The sequence below is a fragment of the Equus przewalskii genome, chromosome 11 (assembly GCF_037783145.1).
Source record: "Equus przewalskii isolate Varuska chromosome 11, EquPr2, whole genome shotgun sequence".
Lineage (NCBI taxonomy): Eukaryota > Metazoa > Chordata > Mammalia > Perissodactyla > Equidae > Equus > Equus przewalskii.
Window position 1 is genome coordinate 19,621,347 of NC_091841.1, and position 25,751 is coordinate 19,647,097.

Genomic DNA, 25,751 nt, shown 5'->3' on the forward strand with positions numbered 1-25,751 from the left:
CTTTCAAGTGTGGATGCTGTTTATCAAACTACTGCTTCTATTAGGGACTGTGAGAACAACCAAGCAATGCTTATGGAGCTTTGGCGCTAAAAGAAGCTTATGCTTGCTCTTTTCATTCCAAGGTTAATGCTAGTACTTACAAAAACGAAAAACAAACAAAAAACCCTTAGTAAGCCAGCCAACTCTAATTAGGATAACAGCTGTTTGTTAAACATGCATGTTATTAGACTGAGAATAGAAATATTACAATAAGCAGAGCCCATTGCTGATTGCTAATGGATTTTTTTGGTTCGTGCTCTTTTGTTCATAGAATATAAATTTTCCTTCCTTAAAGTGTTCATTTAAAATTTTAAATGGCCACCATATATACGTGAAGTGCTTTTAACTTTCCAATGCACTTTTGCATCTGTTTTAATCTATGCATTAACTTTATCTCATCAGCAGGGCAGATATTATGATCCCCTTTTGGCAGAAGAGGAAATTGAGGTTCAGAGAGGTCAAGTGCCTTGCATAAGATCAAACAGCTAACTGGGGACAGAGTTGCAAATATAAGAGCTGACTTGTAAGTTTAGAGAATCATTTGCTCTCCATTCTTAGTATAATAGAAGCATTCATCACTTTTTTTTTCTTTTTAGTGAGATCTGTGTTTGTCCATTTCCACATTAGCCTGAAAAATTTGTTGAAGTTGAATGCCTATACATCAGAAACTCAATTTAAAGCTTTTTGCTTGAAATGACTTGAACTTCTCTTCAGGGATCCCCTTGCCTGGCTCTTTTGTCTTAGCCCTTGCAGGTAAATGGCTGAATGGATGGCTGGGAAGAATTACACTGTGGTGACAGAGTTCTTCCTGATTGTATTCACTGAATATCTTGAGTGGGGGCTTCCTCTCTTCCTGGTGTTTCTGAGTTTCTATCTACTCACTCACCTGGGGAATTTGGCAATGACCATCCTGATCCACAAAGATTGCTGGCTCCACACCCCAATACACTTCTTCCTCAGCCGCCTTTCTTTAGTGGACATCTCCGACTCCTGGTCATGCTCCTTCAGATGCTGGCTGTGCCGTGTTCCCACAGTGTGTGGGAACACGGCACAGCCATCTCGCAGGCTCGCTGCACAGCTCAATTCTTCCTCTTCACCTTCTGTGCTCCCCTTGACTGCTACCTCTTGGCAATCATGGCTTATGACCACTATGTGGCCATGTGCCAACCCCTGCTTTATGTCACCATCTTGACTGAGAGGGCCCGCTTGGACTTAGTGGCTGGAGCTTACATTGCTGGTCTTTCCAGTGCCTTTGTTTGAATAGTCACAGCCTTCAGGCTCTGCTTTTGTGGAAATAATGAGATCAACTTTATTTTCTGTGACCTCCCTCCTTTGTTAAAACTCACTTGTGGGGACAGCTACATCCAGGAAGTGGTGATTATTGTGTTTGCCATTTTTGTCATGCCTGCCTGTATTTTGGTGATCTTGATGTCCTACCTGTTTATCATTGTGCCTGTCATGCAGATTTGCTCTGCTGGAGGCCCGGCCAAGAACTTCTCGACCTGACCTCCCACCTCACTGCTGTGGCTCTCTTCTCTGGGACCCTCATCTTCATGTACCTGCGAGATAACTCAGGCCAGTCCTCAGAGGAAGACAGAGTGGTGTCGGTGCTGTACACAGTGGTGACGCCAATGCTGAACCCCCTTATCTATAGTCTGAGGAATGAGGAGGTAAAGGAGGCTGTTAGGAAAGCCCTGAGTAGACCAAAACTTCTGGAAGGCTGTAGAAGGACTCTTGTCAAATATATCTGTCATTCCCTAGTTTCTTCATCCTTTCTGTCTTTCCTCAAATATCATCTACTTGGAGAGGTAAGTAGGGAGACAACCCTACTTAAAATTGAACTGGAACACTCCACCTCTACTTTCTGATTTATTATTCTGCGTAATACTCATCACTATCTGATGTACTATGTTTTACATTTTTCACATTGTCTAATTCTCACAACAAAAAGTGAACTACATGAGAATAAGCATTTTTATCTGTGAGATTCATTTTTGTTTCCCAGTGCCTACCAAAGTACCTGGCATATAAGAAGCATTCGAGAAATATTTGTTAAATAAATGAATTAATCCCAAGTTGCAGTGTCTACCTTTAAATTCCAACTTCTTTAGTCCTGTTTTCTTATCTGCCAAGTGGGTTTACCTACTTTATATGACTATATTTTTGAGAATTCAACGCATGAATGGGAAGAGACCATGTCTGTCATATTCACTAGTATCTCTTGAAGGCAGTGCATTTCCTCGCATGACAAATACTTGATGAGTGAAGGAAAAATATTTGGAAAGTCAAAAAGTTATTGACAAACGCAGCTACTGTTTTGATCCAAAGGGATTTTGTAAATCTTATCATTTATTCTTTCGTGTTTCCCTTTTTACTGTTTATGTGATTTTTGAATAATGATGATGATAATAATAGATAACAATACTTACTAAGCACTGATCACCTTCTAGGAATTGTGATGTTGGCTACAGGAATTATCTGACTTAATTCTCACCTGATTTACAAGTAGATGAGGCACCTGAGACTTAGAAGTTGAGTAATTTTCCCAAGGTCAGCATGCAAGTGGCAGAGTGGGGCTTCCACTCCACTGGAGCCTGAGCTCTTAATTACCATGTACACAGTCTCCTGCTTATGAACTGCTGGCTACTCCATATAACCACTCAGTCTGGAATTTATTGTTATTACACTTTTATTTTTCCTTTTACCTGGTGAAGAAAAGAAAAACGTCCAATCTGTAGAGGTAGGAGGCAGTCAACAACATTTATTTTATAAACCTGATGTGCTAATATTGTGTAACGTGACAGCATGTGGCTATGTGTGTGTGTGTGTTTGCCTGTAGTTGTGTATGAGAAAATGAGGTGTGTAGATTAAATAAATGGCAGCTTCTGAACTCTAGGAACTTTCATTTTAAGGACATATGACAAAAATTTTAGAAAACAGTTGGGTGGGTATGTTTATAGAAAGATAGAGGGAAAAAATTGCACTGGTGTCCAAGAGCTTTTTTGGGTTCACACATCAGCCTTTGTTCATGTTTTTGCACAAATCACTTAAAAACTGCAGAAGAGGATGAGGCAACTCTGCAGAGTGCATCTTGGGGGCCATTTTTCAAATATTAACTGCCATGCAAATGTTCTCCTGACACATCAACTTCTGTGGTAGGTGGTAGAGGCATTTGTGCTGTAGGAAGAGCTTGGAACTTGACATCAAAGTGTCCAGTCCGTCACTTCTTAGTTCTATGGCTTCAGATTAGTTGGGGCCTATCAGCTTGCTTTCTCAACTGAGCAATAAAATTTATTGAGCATTTACTCTGTGCCGGGTTTTATATGTATCTCATTTATCCTCACAACTTGGTGCATGTGGAGAATGGAAGGTGCTAGGTGAAGTTGTATAAACATTAGTTTTATTATGGTGCTTGTCACAAGCTCCACAGCCCAATGAGCATCAAAAGACAGAGGGACCCATAGCTGATTAGTAAACTCTTCATTTCAGAACTCTCCGGAACAGTCTCCCGTGGGCTGAGATCAGCCTTGATCCAGACACCTCCAGAAATAGAGAGTTCACTAATAATTTTTTAACTTAACTCTTAAACTAATGGACACTCAAATGCACGCTTAAACTAAGCTAGGCACTATGCTAAAAGCTTTGCATGAATCATTTATTTTAGTCCTCCTAACAACTTTAATGGAAAGTAATTATTATTGACCTCATTTGGCAAAAGGAAGAACGAAGACCCAAAGAAGTTATGTAACTTATCCAAGTAATGAAACAACAAAGAGGCAGACCAGGGAGGATTTCCAAAGTGCACACTCTTAAATAATATACACTCTTCTGCATTTTTCCCTTTTTCTCCCAGGCCCAAATTCTCAGTTGTGATTTGCTTCAGAAGTGTCTGGATTTCGACTGTCTCCTTGGTCTCAATATTTGATAGGTCTGGGCTGGTGTGGGTGCATCTTCTGGCCTGACATAAATATGAGGCTCATGAAACTCACCTTTGCCCTCTTGTAGGTCAAAGAGGAGGATCTGGGAGAATTTGCAGCTCCTCCAGAAAGAGCAGGATAGGCTCAGATGAACGATTGCCTTCTGAAGCCCTTCCAGAGCAGCTCTTGAGTCAAACCTTCCTCTAGTAACTAGTTCCTCAGTACGGTGCTCCAAGCAGTCACCAATCTTACCTTCATGTCTTCTTTTCAGTCTTCAGTGATCAGCTAAGAACTCAAAATTCCTTTTCAAATGCTGATCATTGTTTTTCTTACCATTTAATAGCATTAAGAAATACATATACTTCATTATTTTGTTCTATCAATTATCTATCAATCATCTATCTATCATGTATCATCTCATAAGATACTACTCAAAGGATGTGTCTGAAGTCCCTTCTGATTTGCTAAGACTTCTTAAAAATAGCTTCGTTCAGGTGTTATTGACATGAAATAAGCTGCATATATTTTAAAGTGTACAATTTAGTAAGTTGTAACATATGAATACACTCATGAAATCATCACCACAATAAAGATAATGAACATCTCCATCACTCCCAAAAGTTTCCTTTTACACCATTGTACTTTCTCCCACATGTCCCTTCCCACCACACAACCCTTCATACTCCCAGGCAACAACTAATCTCCATTTTTCACTATACATTAAAGATCTACTCTTTTAGCAACTTTCAGATATACCATACAGCATTGTTACCTATAGTCATCATGTTGTATCTTACATCCCCACAACTTATTATGTTACAACTAGAAGTTTATACCTTTTGATCACCTTCACCCAATTCCCTGCCCCCCCCCCACCCCACCTCTGGCAACCACAAATTTGATCTCTGTTTCTATGAGTTTGATTTTTTCAGATTCCTCATATTAGTGAGATCATACAATATTTGTCTTTCTCTGTCTGACTTATTTCCTTCCCAATACAATGTTGAATAGAGGTGAAGAAAGTGTAAATTCCTGTCCTGTTCTTGATCTTAGGGAAAACTTTTTGGTCTTTCACCATTCATTATGTAGATTTTTTCATAGATAACATTTATCAGATTAAAAGCGTTCCCTTTGATTCTCAGTTTGTTGAGATTTTCTTTTTTTTTAGTCAGAAATGGATTTTGGATTTTGTCAAAAGATTTTTCTGCATCCACTAAGATGACTGTCACATAGTTTTATTTTGTGTTTATTAATATGGTGAATTCCATTGATTGCTTTGGGACTGTTAAACGATTCTTGTATTTCTAGGATAAACCACACTTGGTCATAGCGTAGTATTCTTTTTTTTGTTTTTTCCTGCTTTATTTCCCCAACACCCCTGTACACAGTTGTATATCCAGTTGCATATCCTTCTAGTTGTGGGATGTGGGATGCTGCCTCAACGTGGCCTGACGAATGGTGCCATGTCCACGCCCAGGATCGGAACCCTGGGCCGCCGCAGCAAAGCACGCGAACTTAACCACTCAGCCACGGAGCTGGCTCCGCATAGTATTCTTTTTATTATCAAAGAAAGTAGAAGATGTTCCTGAGTATTCTTGGTTGGTTAAAAAGGTCACAGATATATTGCCTACATCTGTGTATATACCAGTTTTAAAAGGAGTTTGCAGTTCTGGGTCATCTAAATTCCTCTGTTAAAAGGAGTATATGGGCCTGTCCCCATGGCCAAGTGGTTAAGTTCGCGCGCTCCGCTTTGGCGGCCCTGGGTTTCGCGGGTTCGGATCCTGGGCACAGACATGGCACTGCTCATCAGGCCATGCTGAGGCGGCGTCCCACTCAGCACAACCAGAGAGACTCACAACTAGAATATATGACTATGTCCTGGGTGGCTTTGGGGAGAAGAATTAAAAAAACAAAAAAAGACTGGCAACAGTTGTTAGCTCAGGTGCCAATCTTTAAAAGAAGTATATGGAGAGGCATAAGCAATGGAAGATGGAAGGCAAAGAAGAAATTTGAGATGTTTTTATCTTCTGAAAAAAATGCTCTGAAGGAGGCAGTTTCTATTTGAATTCAGCCCTGAGGATGCAAGACTGGTTGAAAGATTGCTAGGGGTGATAGTGGCCCGCGTTGAAGAGAGCAAATCAGAAAGTCTGATTTCAGGAGTGATGGTTTGGCTCCTGTGGTATTTGAAACAGTTGATCCATCCTTTTTCCTGGAACAATTTTTATTTTCTTCCTCAGTCTTCCAGACACCACTTTATTCTAGTTTTCTACCTCTTTGGCTGCTGCTCCTCAGAATTCATTGTTGGGTTCTTATTTTAAAGATTTTATTGTTTTCCTTTTTCTCCCCAAAGCGCCCAGTACATAGTTGTATATTCTTCGTTGTGGGTCCTTCTAGTTGTGGCATGTGGGATGCCGCCTCAGCGTGGTTTGATGAGTAGTGCCATGTCTGTGCCCAGGATTCGAACCAACGAAACACCGGGCCTCCTGCAGTGGAGCACGTGAACTTAACCACTCGGCCATGGGGCCAGCCCCTGTTGGGTTCTTATTTTAAATGTTAGAGTTACTCAGGGCTTAGTAATAGGACTTTCTCTCCCTCTGTAGTCACTCCTTAGGTAATTTCATCTAGACCTCTGGATTTAAATACTTATTTTATTAAATACTTAAAGTATGTAAATAAAATTCAAAGTGTCTACCATGGCCTATAAGATTTAGACAGGTTGGGTCCCTAACTACCTCCATGACTATATCTGCTTCTCCCCTCTTTACCCGTAGTCCGATCCACTTACTAGTCCTTGAAGATGCCAAACCATTCCCGCAGTGGGATCTTTACAGCTGCTCTGCTCTCCCCTTTCCTTGGAATGTGTTTCCCCAGGTCTTCTCATGGCTTACTCCCTTATTTTATTCAGTTCTCGGCTCAAATACCTAAGAGAGGTCTTCTGCAGCTCTTGAATCTCTCTATCTAAAACAGTTCTTCCACCGTGTGTTACCGTTCATCCTCTGATGCCGCTTTAGTTTTTATCACAGCCTTTCTTGCAGCCTCATATTATAGCCATCATTTATTTATCTACATGTTCATTGTCTGTCTCACACACTGTGAAGTAAGAGCCAGGAGAGCAACAACGCTGTCTCACTTCCTTTTGACTCTCGCTAGGTACTTAAAAAATATTTGTTTAGTGAATAAATAAAAGAGTATTTGCTGACACTTTATACATTAGGCCTTCAAGTCATTCCTACCCAATATATGGATTTTTTTTGGCTTGTTTTTACTAACCATTTCTCTTGCACTTGTTTCCTACACTTGGATATCAGGGGTTTCTGTTAATTTATTCATAAAACCACAAGTTGACTTTTCTCAAGTATGACTAGCAAAAGAACAAGTATAGCATAAAATTTAGTTGACTGTGCTTTGCACAAAATCTTTATGCTTTCTAAATCTAATGACATTAATTATTGTCCAGTCTTGAAAATCACTTAAAATTATTTTTGTGTCAGTTTCTTTCTTTAGTTTGTGAGTGCATTCAGGTCATGCACTGTGAATTATTCATCGTTGTAGTCTCAGGGCCAGACTCAGAGCCTGGTAAATAAAAGGTTTACAGTAGATATTCATTGAAAATGACAAATAGGAGAATGACTCAGGAAAATACAAGTGTCAAGGTACAGATTTATGGCTCTCCTCTGTGAAAACTTGTCAAGGTTTTCATAAAAGTTTGTGATTCTCTGTTTTCTTAATCAGTTGTCTTTTGTGTCTCAAACTTAATTCTAATTCACTTCCTCAGGCAAACTCCCAGCTAGCATACAAGTCTATTTCTAGCTGAATCAGCTTCCCCGTGACTCACTGCTGATGGAGCTTTACCTTAGAGTGGATTCAGCCTCCTGCGGAACCTACAAGTCGGAGGTGATAAAGGACCACTGACAATCAATTTAAACCAAATGACCTGAGTCTAAGGCTGGTGGCTCTTATTATATCAAATAGAGGCTGATGAAACCAGAATAAAAAGAAAAAATTACAGATCTACTCAATCGATGTTTATGTAGCTGAGAAGATTCTGGCACCATGTTAAGCATGGTGGCTTAATAGGCAAGACAGTTTATTTTACTTAAAATAAGAAAGCTGTTTTTACTTCCTAAAATGACGATTACTTGTAAAATGTCAAAGCAACAGAGGGTATAATATAAATCACTCTATGCTATGAAATAAAACCACTGTTTTGGCTGTATGACAAAACACCCTGAAATGTAGGGATATGAAACAATAACAGTCATTTTATTGTTATCGCTCATGGTTCCAGGAGTTGACTGGACTCAGCTAGGCAGTCTTCTCTTGTGATTTTGTGTGCTTGCAGTCAGAGCTGAGGCTGGGATCAGCTGAATGTTCGCTCACTCATATGTTAGGTGACTGACTGAGAAGACTCAAAATCTGTGGATTGGAACAGCTGGTTTCCTTGGGCATCTGTCTCTAACTCTATGTGATCCCTCCACATGGTCTCTCCAGCATGGCGGCTTCAGAGTAGTAGAACTACTTACATGGCAACTCAGAGCTCCAGAAGTGCATGTCCCAAGGGAGAAGTACCATATGGAAGCTTTATTGGCTTTTCTTAGATAGTCTTGGAAATCATGCAGCACCCTTTCTGTGCTACACTATTAGTCAAAGCAATCCCCAAAGCCCTTCAGTTTCAAGGGGAGGGACACAGACTCCCTTTCATGATGAGGAAGTGGCAAATTTCTTCAAGAGGGTGTGGGATGAAAAATGTTGTGTCCATTTTGGGAAAATACAGTCTATCACAACTACTGATAATATTTTCTAGACTCTCCTCTCAGGCATTTCTTTCTGCATATTCTGTTTATGTAAATGGGTTTTAATGAGACACACTGTTATAAAACTTTCCTTGCTCATATGAGATCAATTGTTATATTACAGGAAAACAAACCGAGGTTAGTAATGTGGCTTGTGGTCCAATGAGTTAGCTGCAGAGCTGGACCAGATAGCAAGTCTCTCAATCACAAATCTAGGCCTCTCTACTACTCCATATGGAATAATGAAAGCAGAAGTCTGTGTTGTTTCATGTTGGAGCTGTGGGTGGAATAGGGTTGTTTTTGAGGTACTTGAGGAAGGCAGGACTCTTAATAAGCTAGTTTGGTAATCTGTATAAAAGCAGGTGGAATGACAACTCAAATGAAGCATAAAAGTTTAAGAGGTACCACAGAAAAAGGCAGGTGGCTCATTACATATTTTCTCTTAAAAAGATTGGATTTTTATAAGTTTCAAGAAGAATAGAAGTCAGTTTAGACTGGGTACAAATAAACCTAGTTTGGTAGGCAGGTAGATTGGAGTTGGAAGCCAGGGGACAGTTACCAAAAAAAGGAACACTTCTTTTATTTGAGTGTCTATGATCTACCAGGCACCTAAGGTAATTGTCTAATATATGTGTTCATTTAGCCACAAACAGCTTTGGGATGTTGGGATCACTATTCACATTTTACCGATGAAGGAGATGAGTTTCAATGATTTAATAATTTCCCTTAGATCACACAAGTGGATCACAACATGCTGAAAAGCCAGGATTCAGCACCAGATCTTTTCTCTACGCTACAGTGCAATTGTTAGAGAAATTGGATTCAGTAACTAGTAATAGTTTGCTCCAGATCTGGAAATGTTTAAAAAGAGGATTTGGACAGGAAAAAGTACACACACTTGTGGGTAGCTACAGAGTATTTCTAAGGTGGATGTCTGAAAGATATCTCCATCAATCATTAGGCATGTAGATTCACAAAATTCCAGTGCTGGACTGGAACTCAGAGCTCTTGAGGTTCAGTGACTCTTTAGCACATCAGGGTCACCTGTGGAGTGTTTTCAGAATAGAAGTGCCTGATTCCTTCACAAGAGTCCGAGTCAGTAGATCCCGGGTGGGATGTGGAAGGAAAGTAGTTAAACCTGGTTTGTAGCCTTTTCTCAGCTTCAGAGAAGTCTGAGGTTTGACCTTCAGTCAAATCCCCTTTGCAACTCGTTGAATGATATAGGTGTACACCAAATCCAAGACACATGACAGTCCCACTGAAATGGCTTTGAAGTGACTCAAGCATTAGTATCTGTTTGTTAAAATTGATTATGGAGGAATCTGTGACTGATGAGTAACCTGTATTTGCTGAGATGTGGCTGCACCACAAAATGGGTGTTAGTCACATACCTCTGAGGGTGCTATCGATAAGCAAGGCATAATGCCTAAGGAACCCCATAGCCAAAGATTGCCTGAACTGAGGTGGTCCATGTCCATGGAGCACTCTCTTTCATGACCATGTACATCACAAGTATAAGTGTGGAATGACAGGATATTTGGAAGGTATGCCTGGGAATCAGGAGACCTCCACCACACAGTTACTGCATGCGTATTGGGACTCTCCTGTATCTTTTCTTAAAGTTTTCTTAAAACTTGATTCTTGATATATCTTGTGAGTATAATTGCCAGCCTGAAGCCAAGATCCCTGCAACTGGTTGAGCCGAGAAGACATCGGAATGTCTGAGGATGTGAATTCCGAAAAAGTTCCTCCAAGTAATTCTGATGTACACCCTCAGGTGGAAACAACTGGGGCAATGGGCGCATTTTATAGATGAGAAAACAGGCTTGAGAATGTGGGCTGACATGACTAAAGTCTCACAGCTACTTGGGGACAGAATCAGAACTAGGACTGATATCCTCTATATACGCACATTTTGGTTTTCCATTGAAATGCATTCCAAAATGTGTTTTGCACAACACTTGACCCATGAACCACTCTGATGAGTCAGGTTCTGTATGATTGAATAAGTTTGGTTTTGAGAAATGCTGCATACTGTCTTACCCTCTTGGAGATTTATGCTATACTAAAGGCTTTGAGAAGTTGTCTAGTTAAGACATTTTGCTTCATTTAACTCAAAGTCACCAAAGTCTATTTGAAAGTGGATCCTTCATTTTTATAACTATTAAACATCTCACTGAATAGTACCTTGGCAAAACAAATATTGATAACTGACCTAGGGAAATCTAGATTGAATAAGGGAATAGTAGTAACTATCTTAAAAGCTGCAAAAGCTGCACTGTAGGTATAACATGCACTTGTTATTGTCTAAGTTATAAACAATTTGTACCAAAGTTTGTAGTAATATATATTATAAAGATGTGCATTATTTTTGTGACTTACTACCAGGGTTAGAGTCTTTGTTTCCAAGACCAGAGCTATGTGCAAAAGCCCCAACTTCTCAGAGGTTGGAATAGGAGGCAGATTTCTGAGAGTTCATCAAAAGCTGAACAATTACAACTATGCCACAAACTCTGGGCAGAACCAATCTGGTTATGGGGATAAAAGGAATTTAGATGCTCAGGGCATCAAAGGAAGGAAGCTTTTCCTACTGATGAGCTTTCTCAGGGCACTTTTCATGTCCTTGTTCCTCAGGCTATAGATGAAGGGGTTCACCATGGGTGTCACCACAGTGAATAGTACTGCACCAATCTTATCTCTGTCATCATGGTGAGTGGATGAAGGGAAAAAGTAGACTCCTACAATGGTCCCATAGAAGAGCAATACAACTGTCAGGTGAGAGCCACAGGTGGAGAAGGCTTTCCACTTTCCCTCTGTGGATGAAATTCTCATGACAGCTCTGACAATGCAGATGTAGGAGAAGAAGATGATGGCAAAGGGGAAAGTGATGACTGACAAACCCACAATGAACAACACAAGCTCATTGATCATTGTGTCTGAGCAGGACAGTTTGAGCAGAAGGGCCAAGTCACAGAAGAAGTGTGGAAGAGTATTGCTGTCACAGAAGACCAGTCGAAGGAGCAGAAGAGTGTGTGTCAGGGCAACAATATTACTGAGGACCCATGGGATGACTGTGAGCAAAATGCAGAGCTTTTTTTGCATGATGGTCATATAGTTCAGAGGGTGGCAGATAGCTACAAAACGGTCATATGCCATGGCCCCCAAGAGGAAATTGTCAATGGTGACAGACATAAGAGCAAAGTACATCTGTGTGATGCAGCTCTCATAGGAGATGGACTGACTTTTGGTCTGAATATTCATCAGCATTTTCGGAACTGAGGTGGAAATGGAAGAAATATCAGCAAAGGATAGATTGGCAAGGAAGATATACATGGGGGTGTGAAGGTAAGAATCCAAGCTGATGACCAGAATGATGAGCCCATTCCCAACCACAGTGACCAGGTACATACCCAGGAAAAGCACAAAGAGGAGCTTCTGCTGCTCAGGTTGGTTGGAGAGTCCCAGGAGGAAGAATTCAGAGATGGTGGTTTGGTTTCCTTGATGCATTTTTTCTGCTGATCTGAAGAAAGGATCACAGGTATTCATACCCCTACAAGAAATCCCAATATGGTGACATTCAACTTCAGCCATTGCAAGGAGGTAAGCACTCTTTCTAAGTGTAGAGGAATGAAAGGTGGAAAAGGACCACTTAATAAGGAAATATGTCAGCAGTGCAGAGACTCAGGAAATGCCTTAGAAAGAAAAGACAGAGGAATGATGGATACTTCTCAATGAACGTGTTTTAAACTCTGACAGGATTCTGAATGTTATTTTTACAGTTGTCTCCAAATGTAGCTAAATGCCCAACATTGAGGACAATAGGTGTACTCCATATTCTAAAGTTGGTAGTTATCCCTGAAGGAAGTACTTAAAAATGAACAAAGTTGTCCTAAGACCTTTCCCATCATTCATCTTCATCCTTTAAATATAAAATAGAAACTTGAAGAGTCATTAAAGTGAAGAGTTTGGGGAAGTAGAAAAACCAAGAGTTAGGAATGCTTATAGGAATATACTGTTGTGTGGGTGCTCCTTCCAACTCAAGTTAGGGGAAGGTCTCCAAAAAAAACTGGTCTTGAAAAATGTGTACAAGAAGGGGAATGAGAATCTTCCTTCATTCATGGCTAATGTTAGGTAAATGGGGAAAGTTTCTGGGACACATAAGAATCTAAAGACTTGTGTTCTCCTGTCACTTTTAAAAGCAGGAGCCTCATTGGATTAGCCACTATGGTAAGGGTATGGGGAAAGCATTGTAGGGCAATCGTGCATCCTCATCCATGGCATAGTATGAATATGTAAGCTTCTTATAGGCCAAGTGAATGCTGCAGGAGGCCTTTGGGCTCAAGCTACCTTTTTGGATTTTCAACCAAGAAGCAGCCTGCTAGGGTGGAAGAGGCTGTAGCAGTAAGAGGTCATGGAGTAAGTCTTCTGTGAAGGAAAGATCATAAAGAGATGAGGTAGAAAGTTCGTTGTCCTTGTCAGGGAACTGCTTAATGGAGCAGTACTTGAGAGGGGGTCTCTGAAGAACCCAACATAATCTCATGACAGAGTGTGCCTGACACATATAACTCACCAACTGATAGATAGTATTCCATGACAACAGACTTAAAGACTTTTGCCCTTTTCTGCTCTCCCATTCTTCCTCCTTACTCCTGCACATCCCAAGCTAACTGAGCTCAGGAGGGAGGACACATGCTTTGAAGGATGTGAAATTGCAGTTTTAAATTGGGCTGGGCTTTTGAATACATAGAAGTGGGTCTTTAGTATCAAAGCAAAACGTGTTTAAAACTAAAAGTGGCCAGAAAGCTATAGGGACCACCCAGGGTGTTATCTAGAGGCAGGGAAAGGAGACTGGACTTAGCATGGTTTACCTTGAGGCTTATTGGAAAGAATATTGGCTTGAGAGTGAAGATGTTTTGGTTCCTGTCTTTCTACTCTCCTAGCATCATCTCCCTCTCATATTTTTCTCTCTCTTCTACATCTCCATAATCACTTGTCTCTCAAAGATTGGAGATCGCCAAGTCTCCAAAGAGATTTTGTTTCCATGAGGAAGCCAGAAAACAGGAAACTTCCACCTGTGGGATTCTGGAAAGCTGAAGGCAGTGAAGAATGGAGTAGTAGCTCTGAGGTCTCTTTGCCTCTGAGAAGCTTGGCTTACAGATCAGAGAGAGGGGGAAACTTATATGTAGAAGGGAGACTCAAAGGCAAAACTAAAATGAGATAAAGGACTGGCAAGCATCTATATCTAAACCTCAGGGCAAGATACAGGCTAGCCTTAGAGGGTCCTATGATCTCTAAGCCCTGGGCTGGTTTGGGTTTGACTGGAATGGGGAAGTGCGTATTTTTGAGTGACAATCTCTAATCTTGCCTTCCTGTCCTACCTCCCCCTGCACCAGCAGTCCCACACAAATTCTTCTGAGTCCCTGAGGCACCTGCCTATCTGGTTAAGAGCAGCACTAAAGTCTAAAAAGACTCACCCCTGAAAGATGGTAAGATCTCAGGTAGTTACTGGAATCTGGACCCAGTAGCTTAACTTGTTGTTGACAGGGTAACGATGGGGAGACTGGGAGCAGATCTGATGTATTTTTCAGAACCAGACTCTTTTCTCATCACCAGAGTTAAGACAGTCATAGTGCTGGGCTCACAGGGAGCATGTAGCTCCTTCTAAGTCCTTTGGGATAATATCCCTGAAGTGTTTTCCCTAAGACAGACAGTTGTTTTCACACCCCAGTCTCAATGAGGTAAATGGGGAATAGACAGGCAGCTCTTCAGTTCTGTTTACTTGTTCATCTTTGGTATCTCTTCCTACTTGTGTTTTCCTGTTTGTAGCTTATTTTGTATAAAGCAAAGTGAATAGCAAGTGATTGTTTGCTGTGTGTCTTATGTTTCCCGTGAGACAGTAAGCATTTTGAGAGTTCCTTCCCTCTTTCTTCTCCAATGCCTAGTAGTGGGGAGCACTCAGTAAACCTTGAGAATTCAGTTAAATTCCTGCAATAGCAATTAAGACTCCAAAGCGATGCCATCTCTGATGGAAGGGGATAGGTTATGGCCTTCTGTATCACTTGAATGACTGTCAGCATTGGAAGGGAATCTGGATGCTCAGTGATTCAGCACTCAGGACTGTTAGTTGCAAATAAAAGACATAAATTCTGGATTTTTAATATTGAAGTGACATTGAGTGGTTCACAGATACATTGGGAAGGCTCAAATACGGGCCCTGAAATGGACAGGAGCAAGGGAGGCTGTATAGCCAGAGATATAACCAAAATCAATACATCCCTTCTTCTAATGCTTACATGTGTCTCATAATATACTGCAGTTATTTCCCAACCAAACCAAGAAAACTCACTCCCTCCTCAACAGGAAACTGCTTAACCTATGGACTAACTGTACAGTTATTCATGACTAATATTTAAGATAAATGTGTAATGGAGAAAAAAGAAAAGGCAAATTATTCTGTCTATCTTTCTATCTAGTCACAGCCAGGAAGAAAATGTGGGTGGAACCAGAATCCTTGTTCCTGCAACTTGTCCATGAAGCGTATCTATGAGTTCCTTCATCTACTACTGCTTTGGTGTATGTGTCACCACCTCCCAGCCCCAAATTCATATGGTATCAGAGGGGGGTCTTTTGGGAGATGATTATGTCATGAGGACTGAGACCTCATGAATGGGATTAGTAACCTTATGAAAGAGGCCTGAAAGAGCTCCTTTGCACTTTCTGATATGTGAGGGCACAGCAAAGAGGTGGCCGTCTATGAACTAGCAAGCTGTCTCCCACCAGATACCGAATCTTCCGGCTCCTTCATCTCAGACTCCAGCTTCCAGGACTGTGAGAAATAAATTTCTGTAGTCTATAAGCCACTCAGTTTATGGCATTTTGTTATAGCAGACTGAAGGAACTAAGACAACAACTGTCTTAGCATAGGTCTTCTAGAAAGCAGAGCATAAAGCAAGAATTTAAATCTTGACATTTTTATTGGGAAGTTAAAACCCCAGGGATGTAAGAAGGAGGACAATAGGGGGAACTGAGGCTAGACTAGATGCAAAGCAATGCAAAGAAATGCATTACTGCAAAGGTGATTGTTCACAAGCACGGAAGAGCCAGAGATTCCTTATCAGATATGGTCACTCAGTATCTGGGACTCCTCTGGAAGGAGAAATCATATCTAGGAGCAGTTCAGGGAGAAGAGAAACTAGGGGATACTTATATGCCCTGTTCCTTCTCCCCTCTTGCTTCCCAACAACCAAGATTCACCCCATGAAGACTTGACTCTTCTGAACTTTCGGGTTGCATCATCTGGCCCCTTGGTGGCCACACAGGAAGTCAAGAACCATGTTCCACAATATGGCCATTAATCTGAATTTGGATGAGAAGGGGAACTTTGTGTGGGCTGGTTGGCACATAGGTTCACTGTGGGTGTCTGCTAGCTGAGAGACCTTGGAAAGAGGTAGCAGAGTTTGGGAGGTGAGCAGGGTCATTAGAAAGAAGGAGATAATTTAAGGTTTGTGTCCAATACAATCTATTTCTTCTGCTGCTCAGATCTACTCATGCCTTCTCATTATCTCTAGAGTCTGTAGCACACTATGGTGCCTTCATTTTTCCAAAAGAATGAAAATACACTGAGGAGGAAAGTATAAGTGCAGTTGATCTAGAACAGTTTTTCTCAAGCTTTTATTCATTATTGCCTAGACACTTCCTATCTAAAGAGAAGGACTTGGAAAAATCTCCTGAGTCTCTGACTGCATTTTATCTGCTCCAAGTTTGTTAATGAAACATTACTTAGGCTTTATTCTATGTCCTGTTCTAGCCTAAGTATTATGGGGAAATCATGAGGGCTAACACTCAGGTTCTATCCTCAAGGAGCTTACAGTTGACTTGCAGATATAATATGTAAACAAGAAGCAAGAACTTGTAGTTTCCAGTGGCAGGTGGAGACAAGTGCAACGATTACCATTGGATATCGGGCACATTAGGGAAAATGCCACAGAAATTCAGGTGAGAGAGAGCTATCTGTGGACTGTGGTGATACATAAATATTCCATGCAGGATGTGAACTAGAGCCATTCTTTTAAAATGGGTAAGGTTTATACAGGTGAGGAGATACAGAGAAGGATTTTGAAGCAGATGGATGGTATGAGCCAAGGCCAAGTAGTAGGACTATGCATGACATATCCTGGGTTGAGTAAAGAGGTCAGCATTGCTAAGATTGAGGTTCGTATAGGGAAGTTGTAGGGGAGGAAGACATTTCCTCTACCTGCTCTGGGTCCTTCTGGCAAGATGTCGAGTTAAATTCACATGAGACAGAATAACAGGAGAAAATTAAACAAAGCTTTATAACATGTATACATGGGAGAGGCTCAGGCAAACTGAGCAACTCACCAAAACGGCAGAAGTTCTCATCTTAAATACCACCTCAGCTAAAGATAAAGGAGGACGTTGAGGGTGGGCGGAGTCAGTTATGGGAGATTACGAGAGAAGTGCAGTAAACAAGAGTCAGGTTATTATGCAGAGTTGAGTCTTTTCCTTCCACATTGATGAAAGTTTCTAGAGATAAGATCATGCTTCCTTCTTCCTGGTACAGAGAGGGAGATGCCTTTACAGATAGAGATTTCCTTTACAAATGTAAATATCTCTTAGCAAAGGGTAACTTCTGCTTCTCAGAGTTTCTCTCATGTCTGCAGTTTTTTTTTCTTTTTAAAGATTGACACCTGAGCTAACAACTGTTGCTAATCTTTTTTTTCTTTCTGCTTTTTCTCCCCAAATCCCCCCAGTACATAGTTATATATATTTTAGTTGTGGGTCCTTCTGGTTGTGGCATGTGGGATGCTGCCTCAGCATGGCCTGATGAGCAGTGCCATGTCCGCGCCCAGGATCCGAACCAACGAAACTCTGGGCTGCCACAGCAGAGTGCACGAACTTAACCACTTGGCCACAGGGCCGGCCCCCATGTCTGCAGTTTTTAAAAGTAACCAGCCCCAAATAATCATCATGCCAAAGAGAAGTATCTTGGGGTGGCTAATTCTAGTTCCCTGCAAAGTAAAAAATAGACCTGTAACTTGGGGCCTGATCCTGCACGCTATTAACTTCAAGATAAGGTGTTTGGATTTGCATTCACCAATTCCTTACCAAACGCTTCCTTGTCATTCATAAATTACACAATGTAGAGTAATTCCATGAACAGAGTCATAGAATCTAGAGCTGAAGGGCACCACAAAGGTCAATGAGAACATCACTCATTGTACAAATGAGTAAATTGATCCCCAGAGGTATGGGTGACTTGTTAACATGAGTTGATTAGTTTGGGCAGAATGAAACGAGAATCCACATGAGTGGTTCCTGGTTCACTGCTCTCTGGTTGATATCCTTTCAGGTTGATGTAGCAGAAAGAGTAGGGACTTTGAAATGAGACAGACCTAGGTTTGAAATTCACCTCTACCACATAATTGGTTTGTGACTTTGGACATGTCACTTAACTTCTTAGAGGCTCTGTTTCCATACCAACAAACTGGGGTTGATGTTTGCAAAACACCGAACTTGGTCCCTACAACATAGTTAGCATTTCAATAGTTATTAGCTTCTCCTCTTTTGTTTACTTCAGAGGGGTCAGCATCCTAGGGAGTATGATTTAGGAGCTCCACATCCCAACCTCCTCTCTTAGCTGGTTTGAGATAAACAGTGATAAAATCACCAAAGGCTCAGACAACAAAATATCTCCAGAAAGCCCTGGTTGAAATAGTTGTCTTAGGCTCTGGAACCATGAGGCATGGGAGTGCAAAAGAAATAGAATATAGGGTCAGTCAGAAAAACTATCCAATGGTGGGTGCCGTCTCATGTGTCAAGCATAAAAGAGCAAGAAAAAAGAGTGTGGAAGAGACATTAAAATCAAGCTCACAATGGATAAAGAAATTGGATTAACAAATTGTGGTACATTCATACGTTGGAATACTATTCAGGAATTAAAAGAACAAACTGCTGAAATACTCAACCATCTGTGTGAATCTCAATCACATTATGTTAAGTGAAAGAAGCCAGACTCAAAAGAATACATACAGTATGAATTCATTCATGTGAAATTCCTGAATGAGCAAAACTAATCTACAGCGATAGCGATCAGGACAGAGGTTGATTGGGCAGGGAAAACAATTGATTGGAAAGGGGCACAAGAGAACTCCCTGAGGTGGTGTAAATATTTCATTATTGAATACAATTGCCCAAATACATCTCACTGAACCAACTGAGATCTGTGTATTTTATTTTACATTATTTACGTATTTATGTGTTATGTTATTTATACTTCAATTAACACATAATACAAGCTCACCACTTTCTCCTTTGTGTTTCAAGTAGAATTTAAATCTATTATCCCATTGGGTCAAAAGAAAAATCTTTTCTTGCATTATCTTTTCTCCCAGATAAGCAGAGGCCGAGATGGTAAATCTTTGCTGAGATTCTGGAGAAGCTGGGAGGCAGAGCAGAGCTAAGGATGTTCCTAAATATGACAACATCCCGAGTAAAACTGTCTTCCTCCCAGACAATCTAATAGGAAGTTAATCCACATTAGACAAGGGAAGAGAGACCAGAGATGTGGCAATTTCTCAGGAATAAGAGGACTTTTGGTGGAATGAGCCAGTGGAAGGCACTTATGTAAAACCACAGGGATTTGCTGGGGGCTTGCGGCCTCATACTTGCATGTGGGAGGGAGTTGTCAATTTAGACATTTTGGAGCTAGTGTTCCTAAGACTTCCTGTGTCGTGTAAAAAGAATATATAAACCCTTCTTGGAGAACACACAGAAGAACTTACTAAGATTTTTGTCGAGGAAGACATTGACATACTTACACCATGATCTTCTTGCATATATTAGTCTCCTATACTCTAGGGAAAAAAAGATTGATTTACGATTGTTTGTCTGTTTATTTTCCTAATAGTCTTTAAACTTGAAAGCAAGTATCTTGTGTTTTTGTCTATGAATTCCAAGCAGATAACCCAGTGCCTGGCACAGAATATTGTCTCTTCTTCATCTCCAAGTCACTATTCTTCAACACTCTCCTTCTCATCCTAAATCCCTGCTCCCCTCACCACTCTTCTGCTTATTTTCATAGCATTTGCCTGTTTATTGTCTCTTTTCCCCTCATGAACATTAAATCCAGAGAGTCAGAGACTTTGGCAAATAGCGCTAGATTCTGTTTGAATATTTGTTTAAAAATGAGTAAATGTACAACTTAGCGACTATAGTTAATAACACTGTATTGCATATTTGAAAGTTGCTAAGAGAGTAGGTCTTAAAACTACTCATCACAAGAAAAACATCTGTAACCATGTATGGTGACGTATGTTAACGAGACTTATTGTGGTGATCATTTTGCAATATATACAAATTTAGAATAGTTATGTTGTACACCTCAAACTAATATAATGTTATATGTCATTTATACTTTAAGAAAAAATATATAAATGAGTGTCCATAATAAATATTTGTGAAAGGAATTGTATTATGACATAAAGGAGTCTTTCTAAATAGTTTTATAAAGATCACCAAGTATGTGGTCTATGGTCTCTGAAGATGGTTATACAAAATTGTGCCCCATCTCTGTTGAGTAACCTCTTTTGCCCAGTGCTAGGAGCTCCATACTATTTCCTTCTCGTGAGACTGGATTGGAACCTAAAAGAGGCAACTAGGACAATTCTCAAATGGGAGCCATTGGGCAAAGAGAAGCGCAAGGAATTATCACCATCATATTTCAAGCTTCTACTGATTTTCACGAGAATCTGTAATTTTACAATGTGGTTTTCAAAGTCACTACTGAATGAGAGAGAGAGTGAGAGTAAAGAAAATGCAGTCATCATTATGAAAATACCTGTTGAGATTCTTGATGGCGTGACATTGCAGGTCATTTTTGACCCATCCAATATCCATAAAACAAATTGCCCAGAATGTGTTGTTGTATAATAATCACTCTCATTCAATCATTTCCTATCCAGCCATCTCTCTATCTACACTCAGTAGTTTTAATTATACGACACAGAAATACACAAACACACACTCCCCTTATGATTTCCTTGGTTTCAACGTGTGGGAATGAGAAATACAAATTCCTGAGACTTTTCAGGAATGTATGAAATTATAAATTATTCTTAAAATATTTTCAACATTCTTTATACTCTTTATTTATTATAGGTATCCAAAATTTGTTTGATAATTATAAATATTAGGTGTATTAGTATATACCAAGTAGTGTAGATTATAGTGAATAGCCAAACACTGGAAAATGCCCTGTGAACATTATTGGGTAGTATTTAAATAACTAAACATTCAGATCTATCAATAAGATTGTGACGCTAAACAGAATCACATATCAAGATTGCCAATTTTAGAAATTATTTCCTTCCAAAATTTGTTGTCTTGGAACATCACCTATAGGATTTGTATAAAGTATCCTGGGCATATCAACTTACTAATATTTATTTTATTTGCAATAATGACTAATGTTAGAAGCAGATGGGGCCATGAACACACACATGGAAACAGCTACAAACAAGACTGACTGATTAGATTATGACTGCTTCTCTCTCTGCTTCTTGTCCTGGTTCTGGAAATGTAGACTTAACTTTTGACTCCGTGTGTTACGTTTTCTGCTCCTGCTTTCCCCTTGACATGAGTGGACTCCTCTAAACAGTAACCTCTCTATGTTGGCTAGTTTTCTTTCATTCCTGCAGAAGAATTATAATACTTTTACCAATTTTCTAATTTCTCAACTACTTTCTCTCGGAGTTTGGATTTAAAAATAAATAATTGTTTTAGAAATGCTAGGAAAAAATTCCCACATGGAAACACCACTCTTAGCACTGTGACTAACCCTTCCTTTAATCCACCAGTTAAACAGTAAGGAAAGAAATGGAGAAATCTACTCTCACAACACATCAGAGATATTTTCATCATGTATTCTGGCCTTAAGGTACTTATTAATTAGTAGTGGAGACATGTACTCAATTAAATACACTACCTGATAAGATATATTTTAATAAAATTCAATGAGAGAGGCATAGATAGAGGACGTCTGTGGGAAGAGAGGTTGCTTTCTGGGCAAGTACTTCTCGGTAAGGCAGTTGATACCAAGGACAGACTTGCAAACCCAAAAGGCTGCATGCAGGTGGTAAACAGGAATTTGAAAGAAGTGGTGAAGGTGAAGGAGAGGAAAAATGAAGGAAACCTAAAGTAATTTTGCAAGTTCTGACTTCTGTTTACGCTGCCAGGAGGCTACCTTGTTAGGAGGGGATCATCATTTTCTCAAGGCAAACATTGACATTTAAGTCCCATCATTTAACTCACAATGTGCTGATACTCCACTCAATGTTTTAATCCAGAATGTAATAATTACATGGAACGACTCTTATATTAAGGGTATAATTTTTCATCAAGAAGGAGGAGCTCGTTCTATTCAGCAAAAATAAGTAGAGGAAGATACCTGGAGAAGCCCAGTAATTCAGTTGAAAGGACTGATCAACTCTTTAGAGCCTTTTCCCCAACAGAACAAAGTAACATTTCATTCTCTTCTTTTAGAGTTCCAGGTGAATTTTCTGTATGAATTGTGACATTAAATAAAAATGAAAGGAGGCATGAAAATGCAGTTGCAAACTTTCCTTTTGTTGGCACTCCAGACAATGCCTAGAACAGTGTGTACATTTAATTGATTCATTATGTTCTGATGTGACTTGGCCTGGATACGTTGATAAGCAACCAGCCAACCAGAGAGTTCTGTTTCTCTCTTCCAACACTGAGTTGGCAGCAAAGGCTTTTCGAATATATAGTTAAACCCATGACTATTTCCAGAATAAGTAAAGTTTTGCAGTTGTTCTCCTTATCCCCATGTGAAAACAGCTTAAAAATTAAAAGTATAAAAAGCAGTTTTGAAGAGAAAAAGAGGTAACAAAAACAAAAAATGTTAATCCAGGAAAAATATGAAAAATGGAGGAGGGTCTTGCTGTGATGATGGGAGTTTTATGTGCCAAATAAATCTACATGAGCTTCAGATTCCCTTTAGAAATTATCATTTTTCTGATTATAAAAGCAACGCAATCTTTTTTTGTAAAAACATGAAAAAATGTGCAAATGAATAAAGAAGAAAAAAATTATCCTAATTCTATGAGTCACAGATAAAACTGTTAACTTTTTATTGTATTTTTATTTATCGTTGTGCATATGTAGTATTACAAAATTGGGCTCCTATTGTAAATAAATATAGGTTGGTACCTTACTTTTATCACTTATAGTTATAATGATAAATATTACTCTTTATTCTTAAATATTAATTTAAATATGATTTAAAGTATGTTGTGTTTATGTATCTAATATTTGAAGTTAGATTTTAATAACTTTTAATTTTATAAATATAGAAACAAACATATGTTTTCAGTTTTGTATGACCCTGTCAATTTCTTGATGTTGTGATTTTAGAATAAGAATTATTGAATCAAAGAATAGAAACCTTTCTAGGCCTTTGGTATACTTAGCTATATGACATTCGGAAGAGTCATACCAATTTCTTAGATCAGTTATGATATCCACTGGCAGACACTCCCACTCTCTTCCTGGAGTTGTGAACTAAATTTTATGGGCTGGATCGAGACCCATGCCTCATAGGTTGTACCCTCCTTTATTTGTTCTGGGAGAGATGCTTCCTTTTAAGAACTGTCTCTGGAGCCCTCTTCACCTCATTTTTCCTCAGGGTAAATGAGAAGGTTTCTCAGTGTGGTGTCAGCTGTGAGCACTGGAGAGGGAAGCTGATTCTGCTTGAGGGTTTGTCTGTGGTTGGGGCACAGCTACAGGAAGATGTTATAGCCATCCAGTAGTAGATGGGAGGAACAGTGGTGCCACCCATTGAGTGGCTCCTTGAGAAGCAGCCAATAAGAAGACAGAAGAGGTGAGGAAGGAGAAACAGCAGAGGTTTAGTGAAAAACACAAGTATAGATATAAATGGGTCCTGCAGGCAGTGCTGGTGTCAACCAGAGGCAGTTTTCCATACTCCAGCATGACTGGCACATGGAAGGGGCTTAGTCAATGAATGCTAATTTCTGACCATTTCTTGGCATGGCAGAATGAGTGAATGAAGGTGACAAGTTGAGATATATGGAATGAAGGAAATTGATGCATTAAATAAGCTAATGTTTGCCATTCATTCAAATCTAAAACAGTAATAAAATACATTTCTTTGAGTAAAATACATGTCTTTATGAATAGTCATTACTTAAGGCAACTTTCACGAGATTATTTAATATTATTGCCTCCTCAGGAGGCAGGATGTGTAAAGGTATCAACCTTTATTCCCAGGGTATATGGGGGGGGCGGGTTCCTGATAGAACAATTGCCCCTGAGTGTAACCACGGTGAGTTACAATCTTTAAAATATGGCTAGGACACTAGAGCTCCTGCATGAAAGTTTTGTCCAAATTTTTGAATCTCATTCAAAGCACCTCTAGAAAATGAGTGCAGATTGTGGATGTGGGGAAAATATGGCAAAAGAGAAATATCAACTGCAAAGGGTGGTAAAGTAAGTATTATAATTCTATATTTATCATTTAGAGTTTATTATCATGGCAAGTGACAGGTACCCACACTAGACCCCCTAAGCCTTCAACTGGTACTAGACACCGTTTTACCAAGACAGCATTCCTCAGAGCACCTTTGATATCCTTCTTTCACAGAGTATAGATAAGGGGATTGAGTATGGGGGTGACAAAGGTGTAGACCAGGGCGATTTGGCAGTCCTCATCATCAGAGGTGCCAGACTGGGCACTCAGGTAGGCCAGGCTGCATCAGCCATACTGCAGCAAGACCACAGTGAGATGGGAGGAGCAGGTAGAGAAGGCCTGCCAGTGACCCTCAGCAGAGCGGATGTGCAGGATGGCACAGATGATGAACACATAGGAGACACAGGTAAGCAGGAAAGAGACAGTCAGCACCAGGATGCCCACGACATAGAGGATGGCCTGGAGCACGTGGATGTCGGTGTAGGCCAGCCACAGGACCGGAGGCACAACACAGAGGAAATGATTGATTTCCTGGTGGTGCCCACAGAAGGGCAGGGTGAAGATTAAGGATGTGAGCTGCACAGAGAGGAAGAGGGCCAGGCCCAGGGCACTGGCCACCATCTGGATGCACAGCTTCTGGGTCATGACAAGGGTGTAGTGCAGTGGGTAGCAGATGGCCATGTAGAGTTCATAAGTCATGACTGCCAAGAGAAAACAGTCTGTGCTGCCAAGGGTGACAAAAAAGAACATTTGAGCCCCCCAGCCAGCCAACAGAATTGGCTTCTGGGTCCCAAAAATGTTAGAAAGCATCAAAGGCACCACAACAGAGGTATAGCAGATTTCCAGGAACCACAGATTGGACAGGAAGAAATACATAGAAGGGAGCCGAGTCTGCACATCACCCAGATGATGGCTGTGTTGCCACAAAGGGTCATTAAGTAGAGGAAGAGAAATGCAGGGAAAAGAGGGCCTGAAATTCAGGTACTGCTGTGAATGCACAGAACACGAACTCAGTGGGACCTGACTGGTTGAGGACAGGGCTCCCAGCAAAAAGGTCTCCAGCAAAAGAACAGAAAAGTGCTGAATCTTTCTTAGGTGAGTTGCTTTATTGCCTGAAGAAAAGCAGGGATTTTAAATTTGATTCTTTATTTGGAATTATCTATTTAATATCCGGTTTGCAGTCTCAATGCTTGGAATGAATTCACAATAGAGTGTATGAAATATTTTTCCACGGAAATCTTCAGGAATAGGAAAGATCCTCATCTGTAGACATTTCTGGTGACAAAGACATGTAGATGTTCCTGGAGAAATCACTTTTTTTACTCTGGTATTTTAAATCCAGTTGACGAGGGCTAACTCCTTGCTTGTATTTAATTAAACTAAAGAGTTGTATAGTGATATATATATTCAAAATGAGATAAATGGATGTGTTGCTCACTTTTTGCACAAACATTCTGATTGAAATATAACATATAT

General features: G+C 40.1%; 2 protein-coding genes and 1 pseudogene across 2 annotated transcripts; 1 reads left to right on the forward strand and 2 right to left on the reverse strand.

Annotated features, from left to right (window-relative positions):
• The first annotated feature begins 808 nt into the window (after positions 1–808).
• Positions 809–4,098, forward strand: LOC103560506 (olfactory receptor 9Q2-like; annotated as a pseudogene).
• A 7,210-nt stretch (positions 4,099–11,308) lies between these two features.
• On the reverse strand, positions 11,309–12,256 carry LOC103560510 (olfactory receptor 1S1-like). The gene has a single exon (XM_008534639.2). It carries the CDS (start codon positions 12,254–12,256, stop codon positions 11,309–11,311), a length of 948 nt encoding a protein of 315 aa, XP_008532861.2.
• Positions 12,257–24,560: 12,304 nt separating this feature from the next.
• LOC103560508 (olfactory receptor 10Q1-like) lies at positions 24,561–25,151 on the reverse strand. Its single transcript, XM_070566049.1, has one exon. The coding sequence runs from the start codon at positions 25,149–25,151 to the stop codon at positions 24,561–24,563; it is 591 nt and encodes a 196-aa protein (XP_070422150.1).
• Between the last annotated feature and the right edge of the window lie 600 nt (positions 25,152–25,751).

What these genes read in the sequence shown, in the direction of transcription:
- LOC103560510 (XM_008534639.2), bottom strand. Translation starts at nt 12,256, where the DNA reads ATGCATCAAGGAAACCAAACCACCATCTCTGAATTCTTCCTCCTGGGA.
- LOC103560508 (XM_070566049.1), bottom strand. Translation starts at nt 25,151, where the DNA reads ATGTATTTCTTCCTGTCCAATCTGTGGTTCCTGGAAATCTGCTATACC.